Genomic DNA, 26,508 nt, shown 5'->3' with positions numbered 1-26,508 from the left:
TATAATATTTGATCCAGTGAGGGGCAGATTATCAGAATATCATTGTATAAAATCAACGTTTGTATCTATTAGAATGAGTCCCCTGCGCATTTATATATAGTATGTATATTTATATATGTATATTTCTTGGTATAGAGATATATATTTTTGAATTCCCAAGTACCTTTACTTAGGCTATGTGCGCACTTACCGGATTTTTCGCGGATTTTGCCGCGGATTTGCTGCATGTTTCGCTGCAGAAAATGTTGATAACATCTCTGCAGTGAATCACCAGCAAAGCCTATGGAGAAAAAAAATCCTGTGCGCACTGGGCGGAATTTGACAGCTGCGTGTTTTGCTGCGGAAATCCCGCAGCAAAAACAAGTGCATGTCACTTCTTTTCCGCACATCGCTGCGGGATTTCCCTCCATTGACTCAATGTTAATCATGAAATCCCGCAGGGAATAACGCAGGCAGCAAATTCTGTGCGGTTCACTGCGTTTTCCTGCGTTATTCCCTGCGGTATTTCGCGGTTTACCTCCGGTAATGTACATCGCTTGTCTGCGGTTTTGCAGGGAAGTGATGTCATTACAGGAAGAGGAAGCCGTGCAGAGAGTAAACACACACATCACAGACACAGACACAGACATCACAGACATAGATCACATAGACACAGACACATAGAACACACATAGAAAGAAAACAGAAATATAGAAAACAAAGAACGTGGGCTCCGCTGCATATTCACCTTCCAGCCGAGGTAAGCACACAGCGGCGGCCCGGTATTCTCAGGCTGGGGAGGGAGAGGGGCAGGGATAATGTCCCCCGCCTCACTCCCCCTCCGGCAGCCGAGAATATCAGCCGCAGCTGCCCCGGCACTGTCGCATGCAATATGCGACAATACCGGCGTGTCCTCGGCTCTTCTTGCCACCGTGTAGCAGTGGTGGCAAGGTAATACAAGGGGTTAATGATGGTGGGGGACCACCGCCATTAACCCCAGGCTTGATCATGGCAGCGTCTATGTGACAGCTGACATGATCAACCCGTAAGTAAAGTGAAAAAAACACAGACACCGAAAAATCCTTTATTTTAAATAAAACAAACAAGCCTCGTTCACCATTTTATTAACCCCTCCCGCACCAAAGCTCCGGCGTAATCCAGGTCCGACGTCCAGCGCTGCTTCCATCCAGCCGCGACTGTCACAGAGACAGGCTGAATGCAGCAGAGGTAATTACCGGTCATTTCCCACGGCCGGTAATGTGAACTCACTGCCGACCGTGGGAAATGTAGCGATCTGTCCTCTATCTCTCTATCTATCTATCCCTCTGTCTGTCTATCTATCCCTCTATCTATTCTTCTGTCTATCTACTCTCAGAATTAAATGACTTTTTTTTTTTTTTTTTCTTCAATGTGCTTTATTGCATTGAATGCAATAAAGCACATCCCAACCCGCACGCGGCAAAACCGCGGCAATACCGCGAATAATACCGCGGTAAAACCGCAGCAAACCGCGGCAAACCGCATGCGGTTTTCGGGTGCGGTTTCCCGCGGTTTTTTACCGCGGGTGCGGTAATCTTTGAGGGCATGCGGAATTTTCTCAAGAAAATTCCACTTCCCAGTGCGCACAGAGCCTAAAAGGTTATTCCTTGCTGAGCCTGTTCTATTGCATGATTGTTACAATCTGAACTCTGGAGGTGCTGTTTTATCCTTCTCTCTTGGAATTATTTAATTTTATATCCTAATATTGAATATTATGATATTAGAGGGGGAAACCATAAGGTAACGGGGCAACATACACATATAGTAAAAATAAGTTTTGGATTCACAAACGTTCGTGTTGAGTAATGGTCATTCGTTCACAAACTGTATAATCCGGCTACTCCAATACAAAGTAAATGAGGCAACTTGTCAATATAACAACTGTTACATCTATAACTTAAGGCCCCATTACACGCAATGACGGATGTAACGATATATCGCCGGGGTCACGGATTTCGTGACGCACATCCGGCATCGTTAGCGACGTCGTTGCTTGTGAAAGCAAGGAACGACCGTTAACGATGGAAAATACTCACCTTATCGTCCATCGTTGACACGTCGTTCCTTTTTAAAAAATTGTTGATTGTTGAGCACGCATGTTGTTCGTCGTTCCCGAGGCAGCACACATCGCTATGTGTGACACCTCGGGAACGACGAACTACAGCTTACCTGCGGCTGCCGGCAAAGAGGAAAGAAGAAGATGGGCGGGGTGTTACGTCCCGCTCATCTCCGCCCCTCCACTTCTAATGGGCGACTGCTTAGTGACACCGCTGTGACGCCGCACGAACCGCCCCCTTAGAAAGGAGGCAGTACACCGGCAACAGCGATGTCGCTAGGCAGGTAAGTATGTGTGACGGCTCCAAAACGATTTTGTGCGCCACGGGCAGCGATTTGCCTGTGACACACAAACGACGGGGGTGGGTGTTTTCACCAGCAATATCGCTAGCGATGTCGCTGCGTGTAACACCCCCTTAAGACTCCATTGAATACACTTTTAATGGAACCTTATGAATATGCTAACGTGTCACAGTGTAACTACTGTACAGGTGTTATAACAGGGACGAGTGGTCTCCTGTCGAATGGTGCAATACAGCGAGAACATCTGGGTAGAGTTACGCCGCAGGAGGGGAAGACCCCCGGAGAGCGACGCAACACAATGGGTACGCAATACAACGGTATGCCGTTGTGCTGGGAAGAGGGAAGCGAGTTGACCTCCTAACACTCACATGAGGCTGATCCCTGCACTCCCTAATGTACCTAGACAGGTCATTTCCCTGTGCGCCGATCAAGTGCCTAGGCCCTCGCTGGCCCTAAACTCACCCTGACTAGTGAGGGCCAGTGAGACTACAACAACACAAAGTAGGTAAGACAAACAGGTGGGGAAAGACACAAAGAAAATCACTCCTAGATTTGTTCGGTAGATTTGTCCTTCAACATGGACAGCATAGGTATGAGCTATAGCCAGCACAGGGAGGAGTGAGGAGTGGATACTTATAGCAGAAGTGAGTGTCTGCAGCTTAAATTAGAACTTTTTGCTAGAACACTGCAGGATAGAAATGAACCTTATCCCATTCAGTATCTGATGGAATTTAAAAACGCTCCAGCTCAGGGTAAATAATGAGTGGGCACTAAAGTGGCTGTGCAATCCATAATACGCTGTGACCTTCTGATCCCAGATTCCCCCGAGATCACTTCAGGCTGTAACGCACTCAATACATAATGTGTATGTACTGTATGTGTGTAGTGTGCGCAGACCTGTGTGTATAATGTGGTTTTGTAAAGTCATGAGCAAAACTAAGTACACCCTCATTGAAATCTATGGTTTTGCATATCAGTTCTTACATTTATATAGATATAACCTCACATGAAGAACAGCACATGATAAATCACACAGTGTCACAATTTAACAAAAACTAGGCCAAAATGCTAGAGTAGAGTATGAAGAATTAAAGGGAATCTGTTACCACAATTAAACTATTAATATGGGCATACAGGTTACATAATGCTAAAAAGTGATACCGGTATGTCTCACATCAGATGCCTTTTTTCTGAGAAATCATCTTTTATCAGTTTATGTAAATTAACTCTTCCAGGTTATGGTCAGGACGTTTCCCAGAAGATAACACTGTCTCCACGCTTCGTCTCCATATATCTCGCCTCCTATCACTAACATTCTGGCTCTGTGACGTCAGCCGCTTGAGACGCATGCGCATTACTGTTCTATTCGTCCCTCTACAATCATGCGCGCAGCTCTATTCGGCAGCGACATTGCGCCCCTGATGTTGGGTGTATGCTTCCTGACTTCCGTGGCACACTGCGCATGTCCGGAAGAGCAGAAGACGGCTCATGAACACCAAGAAACCGAAGAATAGATGTCTTCTGTAATTATGGTCATGCGCTGTGCAACTTTGAAGCCGTGAAGCGTAGATTACCGAATGTAGCTGCACGCATGCGCAAGATTTAAGTGGAGCTGCAGATGACGCCGATTCTTGCAAATCGTGTGATCACGCTCAGATGGGTGTGATAACATGTGGAGAGGGCCAACTAGTCTGGGGAACTAAAGCCCCATCAACTAGTCAAAGGCCTAGGATAAGAAAAACTGAGCTTATAAATACCTTTTCTAAACATGGATTTTAGTGACCAACATTAAAAAAGGCTAGTTAGGCAGGGAATTTAGTAATACATATACGAATGATGCTGGTTTGGAGGGCATAGAAGACATGACAGGTTCCCTCTAAGTTCTAGGTGTGTGTTCATGTTGAATCTTTTTGTTGGGTGATGAAAAGTCGATTTACAACTCTGATATGAACCCTGTTGTTACAATCACCTATGTCAGCTATATATCTATAAGAATATATATATATGTCACGATCGTCTCTCTGTATTCTGAGACTAGTCATATGATCAGGACTAGAATCTCTCATTGTCATCTTAGACTCTACATACTAAACGTTTTCTTCTTTCTTTGGGTGTGGCAAGGGTTAATGTCAGTTTTCCTTGCCAGCAGGTTCTGTCTCCTGGTCAGGTGTTTCTGGTTTCTGACCACTTTCAGTCCCTTTATATACTTTCTGCTTTCAGCATAGGTTGCCGGTTACTCGCTTGGCCATTTTGATTCAGGGCCTGGAGGTGGAAGGAGTTGCTGGAGTCCTTGCTGTTGGCGGCGGTGTAGGCTGCAGAACTGGTGACTGACTGCAGCCTAATTGTTGGAGTCACTGTGTTGTTGTTTTCCTCCTGTCTGTCTTACCTTTCCTTGGTGTGTTGTTTTAGTGCAGCGGTGGGACTAGTGATCCTTACCTTCCCACTCACTAGCCAGGGCTTACTGCAGGGCCCCCCAGGGTTTCAGGTTCCTGTTCAGCGACAGGTGAGGAACCTGTATAGGGACTGGCTAGGAGGGCAGAGTACAGCGGCACGTAAGTGGAGGACTTGTCAAAATAGAGTCGCACGCATGCACAAGATTTACATGGAGCTGGAGATTACGCCAGTTCTTACAAATCATGTTATCACGCTCAGATGGGTATGCTAACATGCGGAGAGGGCAGACTTGTCTGGGGAACAAATGCCCCATCGACTAGTCGAAAGCTTAGCATAAGAAAAACAGAGCTTATAAATACTTTTTTTTAACATGGATTTAAGTGACCAACATTAAAAAAAAGGCTGGTTAGGCAGGGAATTTAGCAATACATATACGAATCATGTTGGGTTGGAGGGAATAGGAGACATGACAGGTTCCCTTTGAGTTGCAGGTTGTTGTTTTCCCCCTGTCTGTCTTACCTTCCCTTGGTGTGTTGTTTTAATGCAGTAGTGGGACTAGTGATCCTTACCTTCCCACTCACTAGCCAGGGCTTACTACAGGGTTCCTCAGGGATTCAGATTCCTGTTTGGCGACAGGTGAGGAACCTGTATAGGGACCGGCTAGGAGTGCAGGGTACAGCGGCAGGTAAGTGGAGGAAGTGTCCATCTTCCCTCTCACCAGCATCAAGGTCCACCGTTGTTATTGTGTCCTCTATGCACCCCTTGTTTGTTTTGATAAAACCACTGTCTGTTGTATGTTTCACTCACGCCGGACCCTCCCTAAGTCCATGTTGTGACAATATATATCTTATGTAGAATAAACACTTGCTGGCCACTTCTCCTATCGGCAGGTAACAGTGTAAACATATCCATTCTGATACTTAGAAAAACAGCAGCAGCTAGAATATCATCCATCAGGGAATATGCAATAAATAATAATACTAATAGGTAATTGCAATGATTGCCTGACACAATTATGTATTGAAGCATGTATGCAAATTGTGGATATGGATTACAAGTAGAATAATGTGGATGATATTAGGTATGAGCCCCGGAGAGCACAGCGTGTAGCTGCAGCTATGGCGGCCTCCCAGTACCCACAATGTCTTTTGACAGCATATATTTAAGTGCAAAAAGCGGTGTCTTGGAATAATGCTATAACTGCATTACAGGAATATTTCTATATAGACAGGCTTATATTGGTTGTATAACTTTGTAGAAATATTTTACTACTGTGGAAATGTCGCGGGCGGGGAGGAGGGTGTCAGCACACCGCGCTCACCCTCTTCTGCTCGGGTCCGGCAGCTGCTCAGTGGTGGCTCGAGCTGTGGGCCGGATCCCAGGGTTTCTCAAGCGACACTCCTCGCCCGTGAGTGAAAGGGGATTTGTGGTTGGGTGTGGGGGATTGTTATAGTTCGTGACGCCACCCACGGTTGTGGTGATTTCACCACCGCTGATCAATTCGGGGGTCCCGGGGATGGTGATGCGGAGCAGCCAGGTGTTGTGTTGCCCCTCCGTGGGTAGGGGTTGGTGATCCCGGGGCCCGGGGGTGGAGAAGGAGGTGCGGGGCCTTGTGGGCGCAGGGACGCGGGGGCAGCGCTGTGCCTTGCGGCACTGTGGTACTCACTCAGCCTGAGACACGGACACAGTTTGTACGGTAAACCAAACGGCTGGTAGGACGGTCCCACAGACGGCTGCACCTGCACTCCCGGTAGTTGACGGTGATGTCCCTCTTCCTTGCACCTATGTTTGACTGATGGTAGCGGTGGATTCCCTCCGGTTACCCGCTCCCCGACTACAATCTGGGCCGGAGGAGCTCTACACTTTGCCCGCAGGCGCTGGCCCTGAGAAACTGGTGCCTTGGCGGTGGCGGTGTCTCTCTGCTTCAGGTTGGGCTGTTGCCTTCAATCGGGACTTGGTTGTTGGGGGATCTACGTCCCCTTCACTGACGGATTCGGCAAATTTGGCGACTCCTAGCCTTGCCGGGGTCCGAGAGGCCCCTGCCCTGGTGCTGACTGTCCTTCGGAACACTGCTCCAGACCACCGGGCACACAGCCAACGGGATCCTTCCAGGAACTTCCAAACGGTCCCACTCCAGACGGTCACCGCCGTCGCTGACCTTGCTGTTCTGGCCCTACACAAAGCTGGGCCCTCAGGCTTTGCACCCTCTCTGCTCTGTCACCACTTCTTGCTTTCCTCCTTTTCCACTTTTCTTTCCTTCACTTTCACTTCTTTGTTGTTTACTCTAGCCCTCAGCTAGACTTCACTCTTCCCCTGCCCGGGGTTCTCTGCCTGGTACTTCCCGCCTCCAGAGCTGTGATCTCCTTGGTGGGCGGAGCCAACCGCCTGGCCCACCCCATGGTGTGAATCATCAGCCTCTGGAGGAAGGCAACAAGGATTTCTGGTTAGCTGTGATGTGCCTACCTGGAGTGTGGGGTGTGGTGGTGTTGTGACCTGTGTCCCCTGGCTTGCCCAGGGCGACACATTCCCCCTTAGCAAAATGCAGACCGTCCGCGGGCTGCCGTCCTACACCGGTTTTATTTTTCTGAAAAAAGGGGTAACAAGGTTAAACAAACATAAATAACATTTTTAATAACTTCTTCCCAAGACGGGAGGCACATTTACTTTTAACGTTGCAACGGTTTACGGTTACGGTTTCCGCTCTCTCCCACCCAAGCAACCTGGCCCTGATGCTGCCCCTAAAACCCAGGCAGCACCCCTTGACCCATAGTCCAGCACACGGTACCCGAGCGGGATCTGTCCTTCCCTCCAGAGGGTAGCCACCGGTTCCTTTGGCGGCTGGGCCCTGGCCTGCTCTGCTCAGGGCCCTCCCTCCAACCTGCCTCTCCGGAGGCGGCATTGCGGAAAACGGTAACGGTAACCAACATATTTACAAGCCACTAACGTCTGTGGTTGCCCTGCAAGTTCACGGGCTTGTCCATGGATAGTTCCCATGCATTTTAAACGGTCCCCATGGGGACAACGGTGCCGGCTCCAGCCGGTTGCAAATCACAGCAGACAATCAGATAAACTTCGGTTAATTTTCTTTTTCCTTATCATTCTTTCCAAAACTTTTAAACAAACAACTCAGTGGTGGTCCCAACGGGGACTGTGCAACGGCACTCCGCTGCCTTTTGCGGCTTAACAGTCCATTCTCACTCGTGGGGCTCTAGTGCCACCTTCACACGGTGCACCGCTCTGGACCCCAATGGTAGCTCGCTGCAGGTGATCTTCTTCCATATACATGCGGGCATGCACATCCGCTCTACACCCCTCTCGGGCATCGATCTCCCTGCGCAGCTGCTGTTGCCGCCGCTCCCAGCCGGGAGTACTTTCTGTTTGCTCCGGTTCAGCGTGTGCGGGGGACGGACCCAGCCAGAGTCCCTCCGTGTCGGCTACGACCGGCACCTTCAATAATGAGGGACCCCGCTGTGACATGGTCTCCTCTGCCTCCTGGCAGCTGCATCCCCGCCGTGCCTCCGGTGCATCTTTGCTGACGGGCTCAGCCTTTGGCTTCTTCCATAGAAGCGGTTCAGGGTGGTCATGAGCTTCTGCTGCAGGTCGGTCCGCCGGGGCGGATTGGCAGGGTACCGCTACCGGTGGTGATGGTAGCGGGCCTAGTGGCGGGGCAGCAGCAGCTAACGCGGGTAGCGGGAGAGGCAGCAGGGTGAACGGGTGTAGGCCGGTCCCCTCAGCCGCAGCGGCCGATCCCTCGAGAATACAGGGACGTGGGTCTCTTACCCGTTCCTCCAAATCTTCCTCCACCTCACATCTCCGCATAGCAGCCACCGCTTCCACCATGTCGGCCTCCCACTCCTCCAGGACGAGCTGCATGCGGACCTGCAGACGGCTGCTTAGCTGGGCGGTCCGGACTTCCACCCACGCCGCCATGCCGGGCGCGGGGACCACGGTGTTGTTGGTCGGACTCAGCATCTTTAGCAGCGGCCTCTTCCAGGAACCAATAAATGGCCGCAGGGTCCTGGCGTTCCTGCTTCCACAGCCGCGCTCACATGCGGCCAGCCGCCATTTCGTCCCCCTTAGCTCTTTCCGGCCCCTCCTCTCTCGGGGCGGGGTTTCGGCCTTCGCGCCTCTACTGCTCGAGAAGACGCTCGAGCGGGAACATTTCGCGCCAAAGATGGCGGCTTCTGCAATTTTTCTGCCGGATATCTCCGGCGGTAACAAGGCGCACTTCTACCAGACGGCAGAGCGGTAAGATCCTGTTCGTGACGCCAAGTTGTCGCGGGCGGGGAGGAGGGTGTCAGCACACCGCGCTCACCCTCTTCTGCTCGGGTCCGGCAGCTGCTCAGTGGTGGCTCGAGCTGTGGGCCGGATCCCAGGGTTTCTCGAGCGACACTCCTCGCCCGTGAGTGAAAGGGGATTTGTGGTTGGGTGTGGGGGATTGTTATAGTTCGTGACGCCACCCACGGTTGTGGTGATTTCACCACCGCTGCTCAATTCGGGGGTCCCGGGGATGGTGATGCGGAGCAGCCAGGTGTTGTATTGCCCCTCCGTGGGTAGGGGTTGGTGATCCCGGGGCCCGGGGGTGGAGAAGGAGGTGCGGGGCCTTGTGGGCGCAGGGACGCGGGGGCAGCGCTGTGCCTTGCGGCACTGTGGTACTCACTCAGCCTGAGACACGGACACAGTTTGTACGGTAAACCAAACGGCTGGTAGGACGGTCCCACAGACGGCTGCACCTGCACCCCCGGTAGTTGACGGTGATGTCCCTCTTCCTTGCACCTATGTTTGACTGATGGTAGCGGTGGATTCCCTCCGGTTACCCGCTCCCCGACTACAATCTGGGCCGGAGGAGCTCTACACTTTGCCCGCAGGCGCTGGCCCTGAGAAACTGGTGCCTTGGCGGTGGCGGTGTCTCTCTGCTTCAGGTTGGGCTGTTGCCTTCAATCGGGACTTGGTTGTTGGGGGATCTACGTCCCCTTCACTGACGGATTCGGCAAATTTGGCGACTCCTAGCCTTGCCGGGGTCCGAGAGGCCCCTGCCCTGGTGCTGACTGTCCTTCGGAACACTGCTCCAGACCACCGGGCACACAGCCAACGGGGTCCTTCCAGGAACTTCCAAACGGTCCCACTCCAGACGGTCACCGCCGTCGCTGACCTTGCTGTTCTGGCCCTACACAAAGCTGGGCCCTCAGGCTTTGCACCCTCTCTGCTCTGTCACCACTTCTTGCTTTCCTCCTTTTCCACTTTTCTTTCCTTCACTTTCACTTCTTTGTTGTTTACTCTAGCCCTCAGCTAGACTTCACTCTTCCCCTGCCCGGGGTTCTCTGCCTGGTACTTCCTGCCTCCAGAGCTGTGATCTCCTTGGTGGGCGGAGCCAACCGCCTGGCCCACCCCCTGGTGTGAATCATCAGCCTCTGGAGGAAGGCAACAAGGATTTCTGGTTAGCTGTGATGTGCCTACCTGGAGTGTGGGGTGTGGTGGTGTTGTGACCTGTGTCCCCTGGCTTGCCCAGGGCGACACAGAAACACAACAGCTTTATCATGACTCATGGCACAACTTCAATGCTTCCAATGAGGCAAAAAGTTATCGGCGACCTTGTGGGTAATGCAACAAAAATAAACCATGAAATATATCATTGTATCTGCTAATCCTATTTAGATTCTTTATATACCGTTAACTCTAATGAAGTGTAAAGAAATAAATCGATGTGAGAAATACAGACATCAGATTTGGACTATACGGAATTGTAACATATTCCTGTTTGGAGGGGAAGCACATGTTATTAAAGAGGAGCAACCACTAGGAATGTCCTATATAAACTAAAGCCAGTGCTATACTGGCGCTATCATGCTGATTCTATACATACCTTTAGTTGTGAGATCGGATGTATACTTTCTGTAATACAGGTAAGTAAAGTTTGTGAAATGTGCTGTTATTTGATTGATAGGTGCAATGGAATGTCTAATAGGTGGGTCGGGTTTTGCTAGTTATTCCCGCTCCTGCCTGCCTGTCCTTCCCCCCCCCCTATCTTTCCTTCCCCTGTAATAACAGAGACATTGGGAGGAACGACAGGCAGCAGACAGGGGCGGGAATAACTAACAAAACCCGACTTACCTATTAGACATTCTGTTGCACCTATCAATCAAATAACAGTGCATTTCACAAACTTTACTTGCCTGTATTTCAAAAACTATACATCCGATCTCACAACTAAAGTTATGTATAGAATCAGCATGATAGCGCCAGTATAGCACTGACTTTAGTTCATATAGGAAAATCCTAGTGGTTGGTCATCTTTAAGATGAATGCCATAATATGGAAATCAGTACCCTACAAGTGGATGTCCAGGGTGAAGATATTGATGAACTATCCATAGGAAAAGTCATCGATGCGAATCCGACACCATTGTGTAGTGGCCAATCTCAGATATTATCACTTTACTCTATGGGAACACTTGATGTCATTGATACTGTCAATAAGATTTACCTTAACCAGGACCTAAAGGAAAAGGACAAGGAAGAGGACCTGTCACTTGCCATAAATATTAATAAATGAATGTGGCAGCTTTCCTCTTGCATAGTGCCATTCTTGTTTACTGACTATGTCTGTTATTTCAGCTTAAAGGGGAACTTTCACTTACCATAAATATACTGTATATTATAATTTTTCCCTGATTTTAATGCCGCTGTTCTCCTGAATTGTTTTCTATTGTTTCTGCGCCTCTGCATTCCTCTCTTCTCTGTATATAAATCTAACCTTTTAGCTAAGAAGTTGCACTCAGAAAAGTTGAGGCCGCGTCAACTTGACTACAAAGACTAGATTTATATGCAGAGAAGAGGTGATCATACAGTCATATGAAAAAGTTTGGGCACCCCTATTAATGTTAACCTTTTTTCTTTATAACAATTTGGGTTTTTGCAACAGCTATTTCAGTTTCATATATCTAATAACTGATGGACTGACTAATATTTCTGGATTGAAATGAGGTTTATTGTACTAACAGAAAATGTGCAATCCGCATTTAAACAAAATTTGACCGGTGCAAACGTATGGGCACCTCAACATAAAAGTGACATTAATATTTTGTAGATCCTCCTTTTGCAAAAATAACAGCCTCTAGTCGCTTCCTGTAGCTTTTAATGAGTTCCTGGATCCTGGATGAAGGTATATTTGACCATTCCTGTTTACAAAACAATTCCAGTTCAGTTAAGTTTGATGGGCGCCGAGCATGGACAGCACGCTTCAAATCATCCCACAGATTTTCAAAGATATTCAGGTCTGGGGACTGGGATGGCCATTCCAGAACATTGTAATTGTTCCTCTGCATGAATGCCTGAGTAGATTTGGAGCGGGGTTTTGGATCATTGTCTTGCTGAAATATCCATCCCCTGCGTAACTTCAACTTCGTCACTGATTCTTGTGATGTCGGGCAGGGGCTGAGGTTGAACTGGGTTTCCCTGACGTAGAAGGCCCCAAAGCTGGCAGCTGGTCTGCTGCTATAGGTGGTACGTCCCTGGTTAGAACCCCATCAATCTAGGCCATCGATATTCTAATTTTAGGGGACCCCTCTAAATCATGCTTGCCAACTTTAAGGAATTGATGACTGGAAGGTGTTTGATGTGATGTGCAAAGTGTGTCTCCAAAAGTTTTCCCATGACCATGGCCCCTTTCATACCCATGTCATACTCCACTACCTATTCCCTGAATGTGCTTTTGAACATTGGGGCTCTGCAGGCTTAGACATATCATTGGTGCAACCTGTGCAGGGGCCCAAGAAGTGGGGGAGGGGACATTTCTACCTGCAAAGCAAGTGGGCTATTGGACTGCAAATAGCCCATACACTGTTCTTGCACAGTAGCCCTCTTCAGTGAAGATCTGTATAATCCAGAATACTTTCTGGGAGGTTTTAATGGCACCAAGGAGATTTGCCAACTCTTTAAAATGTATAATAGAATAATTTTTCAGTGTACTATTCTGCAAATTCAGAACAGAAATCTCTTAGCATTACGTCCTGGCTCAAGGGAAAGGTTGCTCTTATAAATCACATTTCTATCGCTCTACTTGTTCTCTTTGTTCTGATAATGAGCTAAAACCAATATCATCCATGAACCAAACCTCCCACTCTTGTTTTCCAAACTTCTTTTGTGTTGTACCACTTCTCTGGAATGCTCTACTCCAAGACATTCTCGTTGATTCCCAGCATTCACAATTTTAAAGGGGTTGTCCACTACTATTACATTGATAGCTTATCCTTAGGATAGGTCATCGATGTCTAATCAGCTGGGGTCCGACACCTGGCATCCCCGCCAATCAGCTGTTCTCAGCGGCGGCAGCAGGCAGCCGGAAATGCTCAGATCCAGAGCTGTCTGTTTTCTGAGAGTGGCTGCGGCTGGGTACTGCACATCCGCTTCCTATTGATTAGAATGGGATGTGGATGTGCAGTACCTGACCGCAACCACTATCAGAAGCCGGAGCAGCACCGGAACAGAGCATTTCCGGCTGCCTGCTGTCACCGCCGGGACCGAAACATGCAGATTTTTAATCCCAGATTTACAGTTCGGTTCCCGATATAATGAGATCACCTTGCCAAGGTTATCGGGCTCACATGGATTGAACAATACATAAGCTAAAAATCTCTTATTGTCAATATAGCCAAAGCAGTAATGCAATGCCTATGTCTTTTCACTCATTTATCACATTAGATATGTATTTTTTCTCTTTTCTATAATATTCTTATAACAGTAATGCAATGCCAATGTATCCTTATATTATTGAGCGCCATTGGATATGCTTTTGTAGCTATCCTAAGGATAGGTCATCAATGTTAAAGTAGTGGACAACCCCATTAAGCTTACCCTAAATCACATTATTTAAGGCAAGTTTATCACTTTAACTTCCTAATCTGTTCTCAGTTCTCCCCAGGTTTTCCTCAGAATCATGTCCTCTCCCATATACTCCATTCACTCAGTAGCAGTTTGTAACGTTTTACATGAATACACTTATTTACTATCAAGATGGCTGGACGATATACTACAAGCAATTTTTACCTTTTGCGTTACCTGTATTCCCTCATAGATTGTAAGCTCTTGTGAGAAGAACCCTCACTCAAATTGTTTCGTCATGTTCCCCTGAATTCTAAAGCGCTGTGGAACATGGTGCTATACAGTGTGTCCACCCATATGCTGTCCACCGCCATCAACTTGAGAACGGCGGCAACTATAGGCATAGAAGTGGTGTCTAGGTATAGTAAAGTATTCATGCACTACGCAATGTACAACCTATAGCGCCACCTGGTGGAAAACAGCGGAGTTAGCATTTTTATCTCGGAAACGGAACGAGATAGAGAAAAAAAGTGGATTACAAAGTTGTAGGGCATCATCAATTCAATACAAATCGACACCTTGCATAGAGAAATGCTATGATTAGAACGTATAAAACTCACAAGGCTGCGGACGTGAAGCGATACCTCATGGAGACCTTCCTACAAGTCATTGGGTATGGTGGCTGCATGGAGTGGCCTCCACGCTCACCTGACCTGACCCCATTGGACTTCTTTCTGTTAGGTCACACCAACATTGCAGGACCTACGACGACGTATCACAGATGCTTGTGCAAACGGGTCACCTACCATATTGCACGGCGTGCAGCAAGATACAGTATGCTGTCCAGAGTCCAGATGTGAATTGCAGCTGACTGTGGCCACTTTGAGCATCAAAGTTAAATGAGCGCCATATGTGTGACCAGCATTCAATGTTTTGGGGGGGTCATGAGTTTCATATCATAGCATTTCTGTATGCAAAGTGTCGATTCGTATTGAATTGATGATGCTCTACAATTTTTTAATTCACTTTTTTCCTCTATCTCGTTCCGTTTTCAAGGTAAAAATGCTAACTCCGTTGTTTTCCACCAGGTGGCGATATAGGTGGTTTAATTGCGTAGCACATGGCTACTTTACTATACCTAGACACCACTTCTATGCCTATAGCTGCCGCAGTTCTCAAGTTAATGGCGGTGGACAGGATATGGTTGTCAAACTGTTTAATATATAGCATTATGCTGTTATATTATTATTATTATTATTATTATTATTATTATTTAGAGAAGTGTGGTCCTTACACCAGGCTTTGTACAATGATCTCATGTAGAAAAAACCCATATATTTGGATGTTTCTATCAAAAAAGTTTTGCTGACCAATACCAAGTATCAACCAGCAGAATTATGAGTGCAGCTCTGGGCTACAATGCAGGCTAGGGCTTTTTAAGATATGTAAAGCAACTCCCACGTTTTTAACTCTGCAGATCATATCAATATCCTGTAAACATTATACATTACATTATACCATATTATTAATATTTTATTTTATTAGATATAAAAGAACTTTCCAGAACTATACAGAGAATTAATCTATACCCACTACTGCTGTTTTTTTCTAGATTATGCTAATACAGTATGGTACTTAGCAACTCAATATTCTCCAGATGTTTGATATATGTGGCAGAGCTGAGTTTACCATTTAGTACAACTTCTCCTGGATAAAATATAATATACAGTGCTTTGCGAAAGTATTCACCCCCTTGACATTTTTCATGTATTGCTACCTCACAACTTGAAATTTCACAGATTTTTTTTTTTTGAGAGTTTACACCAGTTCATGTAAGAACATGTCTGCAGCTTTGTACATTTGGTTTTCTTTTTATTGTGAAACAAACAATAAATAGGACTAAATAATTGAAAACGTCAGTGTGCATAACTATTCACTCCCCTAAAGTCAGTATTGTCGAGCCTCCTTTTGCGGCAATTACAGCTGTCGCTTTCGTTAAGTCTCTATGAGTTTTCCACATCTTGCCACTGGGATTTTTACCCATTCCTCAATAGAAAACTGCTCCAACTCCTTCAAGTTAGATGGTTTCCTCTGGTGAACAGCAATCTTCAAGTTTGACCATAGATTCTCAAATAGATTAAGGTCTGAGATGTGACTAGGCCGCTCCAATACATTTATACGTTTCCCATTAAACCAATCTCGTGCTTTAGCAGTAGCTTTGAATCATTGTCTTCTTTGAAGGTGGACCTCCGACACAGTCTAAAATCACTGACAGACTGAAACTGTTTTGCTCAAGAATATCCCTTTATTTAACACCATTCACCTTTCCCTTAACTGTGACCATTTCCCATGTAGTTGCTGCCGAAAAGCATCCCTACAGCATGATGCTGCCACCACTATGTTTCACTGTGGGGATGGTGATCTTGATGAGCTGTGTTGGTTTGGTGACAAACATAGCGTATGCCTTGGTGGCCAAAAAGTTCAATTTTGGTCTTATATGACCCCAACATCTTTCTCCATACATTTGGGGCATCTCTCACGTGTTTTGGCAAAAATCAAAACGGGCCCTCCAATTTTCAACTGTAAGTAAAGACTTTTTTTTCTGGCCACTCTTCTAGAAAAGTCAGCTCTGTGGAGTGTACGGCTTATTGTGGTCACATGGACAGTTACTTCAGTCTTTCCTTGAGAACTCTGAAGCGCCTTCAGGGTTACCTTTGGTCTCTATGCTGCCTCTCTGATTAATGCCCTCCTTGTCCGGACTAAGTGGTACTTTGCACACTACGACATCGCAAGCCGATGCTGCGATGCCGAGCACGATAGTCCCCGCCCCCTGCGATATCTGATGATAGCTGGCGTAGCGAACATTATCACTCACCTGCCCTGCGACGTCGATCTGGCTGGCGATCCGCCTCCTTCCTAAGGGGGCGGGTCGTGCGGCATCACAGCGACGTCACACGGCAGGCGGCCAATAGCAGCGGAGGGGCGGAGATGAGCAGGATGTAAACATCCCGCCGACCTCCTTCCTTCCGCATTGGCGTCTGGGACGCAGGTAGATGTTCCTCGCTCCAACGGCTTCACACATAGCAATGTGTGCTGCCGCAGGAACGAGGAACATCGGACCGTTGCAGCAAGGTAATTATGGTTTTCGCTGGTGCTACACCGATAATACGATTACGACGCTTTTGTGGTCGTTAATCGTATCATCTAGGATTTACACACAATGATGTTGAGAGCGACACTGGAAGTGCGTCACTTTCGACATGACCCCACCGACATCGCACCTGCGATGTCGTAGTGTGCAAAGTACCCCTAAGGCGGGCTTTGCACGCTGTGACATCGGTTACAATGTGTTACTGATGCTGCAGCGATAGTCCCGCCCCCGTCGCACGTGCAATATCTAGTGAAAGCTGCCGTAGCGATTATTATCGCTACGGCAGTTTCACACGCACATACCTGCCGTGCGATGTCCCTCTGGCCGGCGACCCGCCTCCTTCCTAAGGGGGCGGTTCGTGCGGCGTCACAGCGACGTCACACGGCAGGCGGCCAATTGAAGTGGAGGGGCGGAGATGAGCAGGATGTAAACATCCCACCCACCTCCGTCCTTCTCATTGCAGCCGGCGGCAGGTAAGGTGAAGTTCCTCGCTTCTGCGGCTTTACACACAGCGATGTGTGCTGCCGCAGGAGCAAGGAACAACATCGTACCTGTCGCTGCACCGGCATTATGGAAATGTCGGAGGCTGCAGCGATGATACGATAACGACGCTTTTGCGCTCGTTCATCGTATCAAAAAGGATTTGCACGTTGCGATATTGACTGCGACGCCGGATGTGCGTCACTTTCGATTTGACCCCATCGACATCGCACGTGCAATGTCGCAACGTGCAAAGCCGCCCTAAGTGTTTTGGTGGGTGGACCTCTCTTGGCAGGTTTGTTGTGGTGCCACGTTCTTTCCATTTGATGATAATGGAGTTGATGGTGCTCAAGCTGTTTGGAGACCTCCTTGGTCTTCAAGGTGTTGTTTGGAGACCTCCTTGGTCTTCATGGTGTTGTTTGGAGATCTCCTTGGTCTTCAATGTGTTGTTTAGAGATCTCCTTGGTCATCATGGTGTTTGGTTATTGGTTCCTCTTGCTTATTGTTGTTGCAGCCTCTGTGGCCTTTCAGAAAAAGTGTGTATATACTCACAGACAGGGGACACTTAGATTACACTCAGGTGGATTGCCTTTCACTAAGCATGTGACTTATGAAGGTAATTGCGTGAACCAGAAATTTTGATTTGCTTCATAGCAAAAGAGGTGAATACATATGCACATGGCATTTTTTTATTTATTTTATCCCATAAATTTAATTTTTGCTTATATTTTTATCACTTCACTTCCCAAACTTAAACAATATAGTGCTGATGCATCACACACAAATCACATTACAAAAATATGTAAACACAGGTTGCAATGTAACAAAATAGGTAAAAAGCCAAGAGGGGTGAATACCTTCGCACAGCACTGTATACGTCATTCATAAGAGTACAAGTAACCCTCCTGTGACATAGTAGCTCAATCATTTATGATCCTCCACCAAAGTAACAATCATATTACAGTTCTGCCTAATTTGTAAAATATATACAGTATATAAAAAAAGTAATAAAAAATAATAACTAATAATTAACTAAAAAAAAGTAACATTTGACTTTAGAGTTTTCGGCTTTGTTCACATGTGCTTTTGCAAATTCCAGTTGTCTCTTCTGCTTCAGGAAAAAACAATAGTAATAAGTGATCGATTTTATTAGTTATGCACGTGGAAGCAGAGGGTCCCCATTGATTATTATGGGGTCTGTCTGGACTCCAGATTTTTAGAATGGAAGAAAAAGTTCTGCATGATAGGGTTTTTTTTTTTCTGTACTAAAAACTGGACCCTGTACAGACCCCCTTAATAATCAGTGGGTCCCCTCTGCTTCTATTTGCATAAACATTGCATCAGATCACTTTTTCCATTTGTGAACAGAGCCTTGGTTGTTTCTTGACTATTCAAGGAAGTTCATTCATCCCAAACTAATACTTACAGCCCACGAAACAGCGGTCTTACCTCAGCCACCACATGTAACTGTGCTCATAGGGGAAAAAACTGTTGGGGTCATCACAGCAATATTTGAAGTCCTTAAATCCACAGCAATATATGGCTCCCAGGTCACTATCCGCCCTTGGACAGGTAAAAGCCCCAACCAGCACCTTCTCCACTGTGGTGTAACTGGAGCACTCTGCACTCATAGTCCTCCTGTGTGCTTCACCAAGCAAGGAACAGGAAAATACACCAGGACCTCAAATATTACCACCATCCCATGGACAAAAAGATGAATCCTTTAGTCCTGAGAAGAAGCATGGCTTGAGATCCTCAGAGCTGCATCTTCAGCATCACCTCTCTCATCAGGACCACGAGTGATGCTCCCTATATACAGGCGGCCGTGATGATGACTTCTTGCTGGCACAAAATGTATCTCTGTCTCCCTCTGGTGGTGATTGGAAGAACAGATGTCAGATGCAAGAAGTATTGTCTTTCAATTGATCACAACATAAAGTTGCAAAAGAAAAACAAAGTTGCGATATTTCCAAAGGTTCAACCAAGACTCAATCATAGGCCCCCTTCACATGTCCGTGTTTCCGGTACGTGTGGCATCCGTTTTCACACGTACCAGAGTTATAATTCCATAAAGAGAAAAGAAGAATCCAGAGATTGAAGAAGACCATTCCATGATAGAAAAGTTAGTTATAAAACTTCACATTTATTTCATAAATAAAAAAATATATTGCAAGCCGTTAGACAAGAGTGTCAGATAACACCATGAGGATATAAAGCAAACCGACGCGTTTCGGCTATTCCATAATCATGGAAACCATGATTAAGGCAGAGCCGAAACGCGTTGGTTATCTAGCCTCATGGTGTTATCTGACACTCTTGTCTGATGGCTCGCACTATATTTTAATATTTATTAAATAAATGTGATGTTTTATTATAACTAACTTTTCTATCTTGGGATGGTCTTTTTCTATCGCTGGATTCTTCTTCTTTCTTCATGATTGCAATACCCTGCCAATGAATTTTCCGAGCAGATTGAGAAGACCAGGACATAAGTGGTATACTTGGTGAGCTGATTTATAGTTTTTTTTCTTTTTTTCTGCATTATAATCCCATGGTGCTGCTTACATGTGAATGAGGGTAGGTGTCTGGTTTTATTTCTGTGTTTTATGTGTATGTTCTTGTTCAGGTTTCTTTTGTGGACTATGTCGAATTTGGTGGACTACATTGGATCTTCATTTTTGTTATTTTTTTTTTTTTTTTTTTAAAAAGGGGGGGAATGAGGGAAAGTGTTGGTAGTGATTATTTCAATAAAGTATTTTGTGTGTTTTTCCTTTTCATTAGGCGGGCTTCACATCAGCGGTATTCTGCCGCAATGCCGGATACAGCACAAATGCGTTTCACTTCAATGCATTTCCTATGGACCTGCGACAAGTTCCGGTCACATGTGGTTGTATATGATGCACGCAACCGCATGTGACCGGAACTTGCCACTAGTCCATAGGAAATGCATTGAAGTGAAACACATTTGTGCTGGATCCGTCATTGCAGCAGAATACCGCTGATGTGATGACCGCTTAACTGGGCTAGTAATGGAGAGGTGTCTGATAGACACCCCTCTATTACTAACCCTGAGCTTGATGTTAGATGTGTTTTTGGACACTTCAAAGCTGACATTAACCCCAAGCACCATTATTCTGATTGCCAAAGCATCAGGGCATCGTGAAGAGCCGAGGCGAAGTGCCAGAATTGGAGGATCTAATCTGATGCATCACTTTTGGGCGGTTGAATGCTGGTATTTTTAGGCTGGGAAGAGGCCAATATCCAGGGACTTTTCCATTCTGATAATATCAGTCCCCAGCTATCTGCTTTACCTTGGCTGCTTATGAAAAATAGGGGGACCCTACATCGTTTTTTGTTGGTTTTTTTCATCTTCATTACTATTGCAGCTGCAAAGTTTCCTATGGAAAAATCCAAGGAGTGCTTTTTGTTGTGTCTTTCACCACCTGTTTGTCTTACGTTTCTCATGTTGTCTAATTTTAGTAGCTAGACTAGCATCTCACCAGCCTTCACTAGTCCAGGTAAGTTCAAGGCCAGTGAGGGCCTTGGCACATGATCAGCGTACGGGGCAAGAACCCATTTAGAGACAATAAGGAGTGCAGAGATCAGCTTCAAGTGAATGCTAGGTGGTGACATTTCCCTGGTGTTTCCGTTGTGTTGCGCCATTCGTTAGGAGACCTCTTATTCCTGGTTTGACATCTGTAGTCACATTAGGACTAGGGAGCTCCCTACATAAGGATTTATGCAGCTCTGATTTAACTCAGTAGTAAATTTATATGCAGATGGTGACAGCAAGGATTCAGGCTTGTAATCGTACTTTCAAGTAACTTTTCCGAAAAAGCTATCCTGTGACTGTAGATAAGAAATAAAGCTATTTCTGGATATTATATAACTTGAGTATATCATGTTCACCAGTTTTTAAATTCAGCAGGCTCTATCTCATAATTTGCAATTAACTCTGAGCTGGTGGAATGAGCCAAACTACTATGATGTACTCTATATAAAGCCCAAAGAGGAAGATTCCAGCTCTTCAAATCTTTGTTTAGCACACAGATAGAAGAAGAATCAGTAGTGTGGATGATATTATATAGCAGTACTGAGCAGTGTTGATGTGAATCCAATTATGAGGTGAGATAAAAGACTTGTTATAAAGCTCAACATGATATTTCTTTGACTCCCTCTGCCTGTTTTTGCAGTCTACTCTTCACTACTCCTACATCTTCATCTCTCCACAGAGTATAACAGGCTACATTACCTGAGCAGTCCTATTGTCTAAGCAAGATGGAGTTGAGTTGTTCTTTCTAAGTGGAGGTGAAGTTCAGAAAGCGTGGGGTAGGGGAAAAAATGGCTCATAAGTGAGTAGTAGAAAATCAGATTTCTCTAATAAAGATATATTAAAAAGTGTCTTATATTCACATGTACTATTGATACATTAACTGGAATTTTTCTTGGACTGCTTAGAAATTAAGCTTCGGGGCACCCGGAGATCCCTTTTTCCCCAAGCACACCTCTGACACCATATATATCATTAGCCACAATTCTCCTTGTGACTAATGGAACGGAATAAAAAGTCCACAGAGGGAGATTCAAGCTCTTCAAATCTTTGTTTAGCACATGGATAGAAGAAGAATAAGTAGTGTGCATGATATTATACAGCAGAACTGAGCAGTGTTGATGTGAATCCAATTATGGAGTGAGATAAAAGACCCGAGCAGTCCTATTGTCTAAGCAAGATGGAGTTGAGTTGTTCTTTCTAAGTGGAGGTGAAGTTCAGAAAGCGTGGGGTAGGGGGAAAAAATGGCTCATAAGTGGATAGTAGAAAATCAGATTTCTCTAATAAAGATATATTAGGAAGTGTCTTATAGTCACATGAACTATTGATACATTAACTGGAATTTTTCCTAGACTGCTTAGAAATTGAGTTTCGGGGCACTCGGAGCTCCCTTTTTCCCCAAGCACACCTCAGACACCATATATATCATTAGCCACAATTCTCCTTGTGACTAATGGAATGGAATTAAAAGTCCACAGAGGGAGATTCCAGCTCTTCAAATCTTTGTTTAGCACATGGATAGAAGAAGAATAAGTAGTGTGCATTATATTATACAGAAGAACTGAGCAGTGTTGATGTGAATCCAATTATGGAGTGAGATAATAGACTTGTTAGAAAGCTCAACATGATATTTTTCTGCGCCTCTGCCTGTTTTTCCACTCTGCTCCTCACTACTTCTCTCTTTTCATCTTTGCAAAGAGTATAACAAGCTACATTACCTATAGCGGGCTTTACACGCTGCGACATCGCTAATGCGGAGTCGTTGGGGTCACGGATTTTGTGACGCACATCCGGCCGCATTAGCGATGCCGTTGCGTGTGACACCGATAAGCGATTTTGCATCGTTGCAAAACCGTGCAAAATCGCTAATCGGCGACACGGGGGTCCATTCTCAATTATCGTTACTGCAGCAGTAACGAAGTTGTTCCTCGTTCCTGCGGCAGCACACATCGCTGCGTGTGACGCCGCAGGAGCGAGGAAGCTCTCCCTACCTGCCTCCCGGCCGCTACGAGGAAGGAAGGAGGTGGGCAGGATGTTACGTCCCGCTCATCTCCGCCCCTCCGCTGCTATTGGGCGGCAGTTCAGTGACGCTTCAGTGACGTCGCTGTGACGCCGCACGGACCGCCCCCTTAGAAAAGAGGCGGTTCGCCAGTCACAGCGACGTCGCCGGACAGGTAAGTATGTGTGACGGCTCTGGGCGATGTTGTGCGGCATGGGCAGCGATTTGCCCGTGTCGCGCAACAGATGGGGGCGGGTACCCAGACTAGCGATATCGGGACCGATATCGCAGTGTGTAAAGTAGCCTTTACTCCTTTACCCTCCAAGCCCACCCTTGACAGCATATATATCAATAGCCACAATACTTCTTATGATAATGAAATGGAATTAAAAAAGAGTTCAGGCTTTATGTCTCTTTAATTTAAATAGTATTTCAATATTATTCAATCATAATTTAATATATTACGTTCCAGTGTTTTAGTCTTTGTTGAAATGACAAAGTCCAAATTACAAAGTAATTTAAGAGCCTGTGGATAGGGTTAAATATATTCAAAATTCTTGCAACGTTTATTACTAAATCCACAAAGAGCATCTGCCCCTGGCTGACGGGAGTGACCCTGATGGCATTACATTTTTTAAGGTGTCTCACCGCTCAGCCGGGAGAATCAATAAATATGAGGAATGATCTCTCTGACAACTTAATCATTGATTTATTATGTTATCAAAATCCTGGACATCTGCTCAGTGTAACATCCAGACGGTTTATTCCAAGAGGATAGGTTGATACTGAGCCCGGAGATTTGTTTTGAATGTGACCAGAAAATCATCACTGTCCTGATGAAGTTTAATCACAAGCTGAAGCTGATAGACTCTGCACGCTGTGAACCATGGACACGAGCGGCGACAATGTTTTTCACATTATTGTATGTGGTGGACAGATAAATATATCATGATCAGCCATACAATTAAAATAACTATGGTCTTGTTGCCTTTAATCCACATATCAGCCTAATACATCCATGAATTATTCCTACTTATGCCCTGTAACTTGCCCTACACTCTATTTCTGTAGGCAGTTTCATGATTATTCTGCCAGCACTATAGGTGCAAGAACTTCCTTTCCCTTCATCTCCATGTATTACTCCTGATTGTTCATTGGCTTGCCTGCTCTGACTTGAAAGCCCACCTCTCTGTTATACTTGTGGGCAGTTTGATGAGAGCAGAGTATGTGTGGATAGACAAGGACTCCCCCTTTTTCCTGTATAGAGACATAGCCCCACCCCCACTTCCTGTAAAACAAACACTTCTCCCAACTTTATTTAGGTGTCTCTGCCATCACCCAGTGATCATCATGTTGGAGTATTTTTTTGGGGGGGATTAGCCAAATTAATTTTTAAATAAAGTGATTGGAAGATTGTCTGAGATCAAGTTGTGTTAAAATGCAGGAACAAATCAAAGTGAATGTTCAACTTTAAACACAATTTAAAGGTGTTTTCTACTCCATTCTTTTGATTTACATGTGCGTTTTTTTTTTTTTAAAAAAAAACGTGGTTGATTTCAACGCATTTCTTCATGGTCTCAGACCTGTCAATCCGTGAAAACACCACACCATGCGGCCCCACCCAGACGTCTGTAATATATCAGAGTCGCGCAATACGACCTCATCATCTTCGCCAACAAGGGACATTCCACGCCCTCAGGGGTACGTAAGGTCAGCTTGGTGTGGTGTAACTCTGACACCTCCTGTCAACGCGGGAACAGGGTGGCACGGGGAGGAGGATAGAGCAGGCCGCGCAACCTCCAACGCGGCACCCAGCTTTCCCACAGCCCCGACAAGCCAACAGAAACTTTTCACTACCCCTGTAAAACAGGATTTTGCCGGTCAGGTAGGCTATGACCAATTCCTTGTTAGATATAGGCCTGGTCTGTTAACAAGACTATATCGGGCCAGAAACCAGCCCAGGTACCATGTAGTATTAAACTGAGCTCACGGACATGGAATTCGTGGATCGAGATAAAAGAAACAGTCCAAGATTAAATTATGTATTTAATCGCCTTAAGGGCACACTAGATAATACACTATATACAAGATGAGACTTACAGATATTATGTCAGAAGTGCAGTTACAGATAAGTTATGGTTGCAAACAGATACACAGATGGATCAGTTACCTTGTTAGGCTAGGTTCACATTTCCGTTGTTTTGCATCAGTCACATGCGTTGCTTGACGCTTGTGACTGATGCGTTGTACAACGAGTGAAAAGAATTGGAATTCATTGTCATGAGAAAGCGGATTCCGTTGTAAAACGAGAGAGAGACAACGATCAGCTGATCGTTCACAATAGTCGGCAGCCGGCTTTTGAGAGCAATCAGATGATTTCCCGGCGGCCGGCAAATGAGAGCGATCAACTGATCTCCCGGCGGCCGACTTTTGAGAGCGATCAGCTGATCGCTCTCATTAGCCGGCCTCCGTGAGATCATCTGATCGCTCTCAAAAGACGGCGGCCGGCTAATGAGAGCGATCAGCTGATCGTTCACAATAGCCGGCTGCCGGCTTTTGAGAGCGATCAACAGAGCTCCCGGCCATCGGCTTTTGAGAGCAATCAGATGATCTCCCGGGCGCCGGCTTTTGACAGCGATCAGATGATCTCCCGGTGGCCGGCTACTGCGAACGATCAGCTGATCGCTCTCATAAGCCGGCCGCCGGGAGATCAGCTGATCACTCACATAAGGCGGCTGCTGGGCGATCAGCTGATCATTCGGCCGCCGAGAGAGAGCATGCGCAGCGAAATCAAAAGGATTCCGCTGCTCAAAAAACGTTACATGCTGTTTTCCTGCCGCCCGACGGTCAATCGTTCCACGACTGATCAGTCGGGCGGCTGATGCAACGCAAGGGCATCAGTCATGACCCGCCGCTCAAACAAGTCTATGGGAAACAACAGAATCCGCCAAACGGATTGCGTTGTTTATCAGAGCAGCGGATTGTGACTGATCATAAACAACGGAAATGTGAATCTAGCCTTACTTGACGGCTAGGCCTGGTGCTGGCTCGGCACAAGGAGCCACTGGTTTCCTTGGGACTTTCCCCACAGGTGACTCGACATGACTTCCCAGAGAAAAGACACAATCAAAATGACGGCTCCCATTTTCGTGAACCTACGTACCTCCCATGTCCCAACCCACCTTGTAACCTAAGACTGGGCTGAACATGGGCTGTGCTTCCAGCTTCCAGAAAGTTATGAACTGGCAGTTTTCTGAATATCTCTGGAGCTAAGCTAGCTGCAGCTGGTGGTAACACTCTGCCTGTCGTTCTGCAGCCTCACGTCTGCCTGACATTCTGCCCATCAATCTGCGGCCTCACACTCTGCCTTCCACGCTCGCTCTGTGGCCATACGCTCTGCTTGCTGCTCTCGCTCTGCGGCCTCACGCTCTGCCTGCCGCGATGCCATGAGGATCTGGTAGTGTCATGATTCGCCTCCCTATCCACATGGCTAGGGGGCTGAGCCTTCTCTCGGGCCTCACTTCCGGCCCCTGGATGCCTTAAAAGCTGACACTTCCAGTGAACCAGCGCCGGCTATAAGCTTAGCTCTGCTTTGCCTGTGATTGCTGGTCCTGTCAGTGATATCCTGATCTGTCTGTTCCTGCACCCCCGTGCCCTTGTCTGTGTTCCGTCCCCTGGTCGTCCCTCCTGTCCTGTGTCCCCCCACCTATTTCCCCACTCGGTTGCTTTCTCCGGTACC

At 46.4% G+C, this 26,508-nt stretch overlaps 1 protein-coding gene across 3 annotated transcripts in view; it reads right to left on the bottom strand.

Annotated features, from left to right (window-relative positions):
• The window catches only part of SHISAL2A (shisa like 2A), a 104,015-nt gene extending 84,989 nt beyond the window's left edge, over positions 1 to 19,026 (bottom strand). For all 3 annotated transcript variants that reach the window (XR_012725045.1, XM_075321063.1, XM_075321064.1), the window contains exon 1: positions 18,670 to 19,026. Coding sequence is in view for 2 of the 3 variants with exons in the window: in XM_075321063.1 (XP_075177178.1) it covers positions 18,670 to 18,851 (182 nt within the window). In the remaining variant the exon portion in view is untranslated. The remainder of the gene's footprint in view (positions 1 to 18,669) is intronic.
• Positions 19,027 to 26,508: the final 7,482 nt, after the last annotated feature.

This window comes from Anomaloglossus baeobatrachus, chromosome 8 (genome assembly GCF_048569485.1).
Source record: "Anomaloglossus baeobatrachus isolate aAnoBae1 chromosome 8, aAnoBae1.hap1, whole genome shotgun sequence".
Classification (NCBI taxonomy): Eukaryota; Metazoa; Chordata; class Amphibia; order Anura; family Aromobatidae; genus Anomaloglossus; species Anomaloglossus baeobatrachus.
Note: the sequence above shows the minus strand (reverse complement) of the source record. Positions and strands in the feature narration are given on the sequence as shown.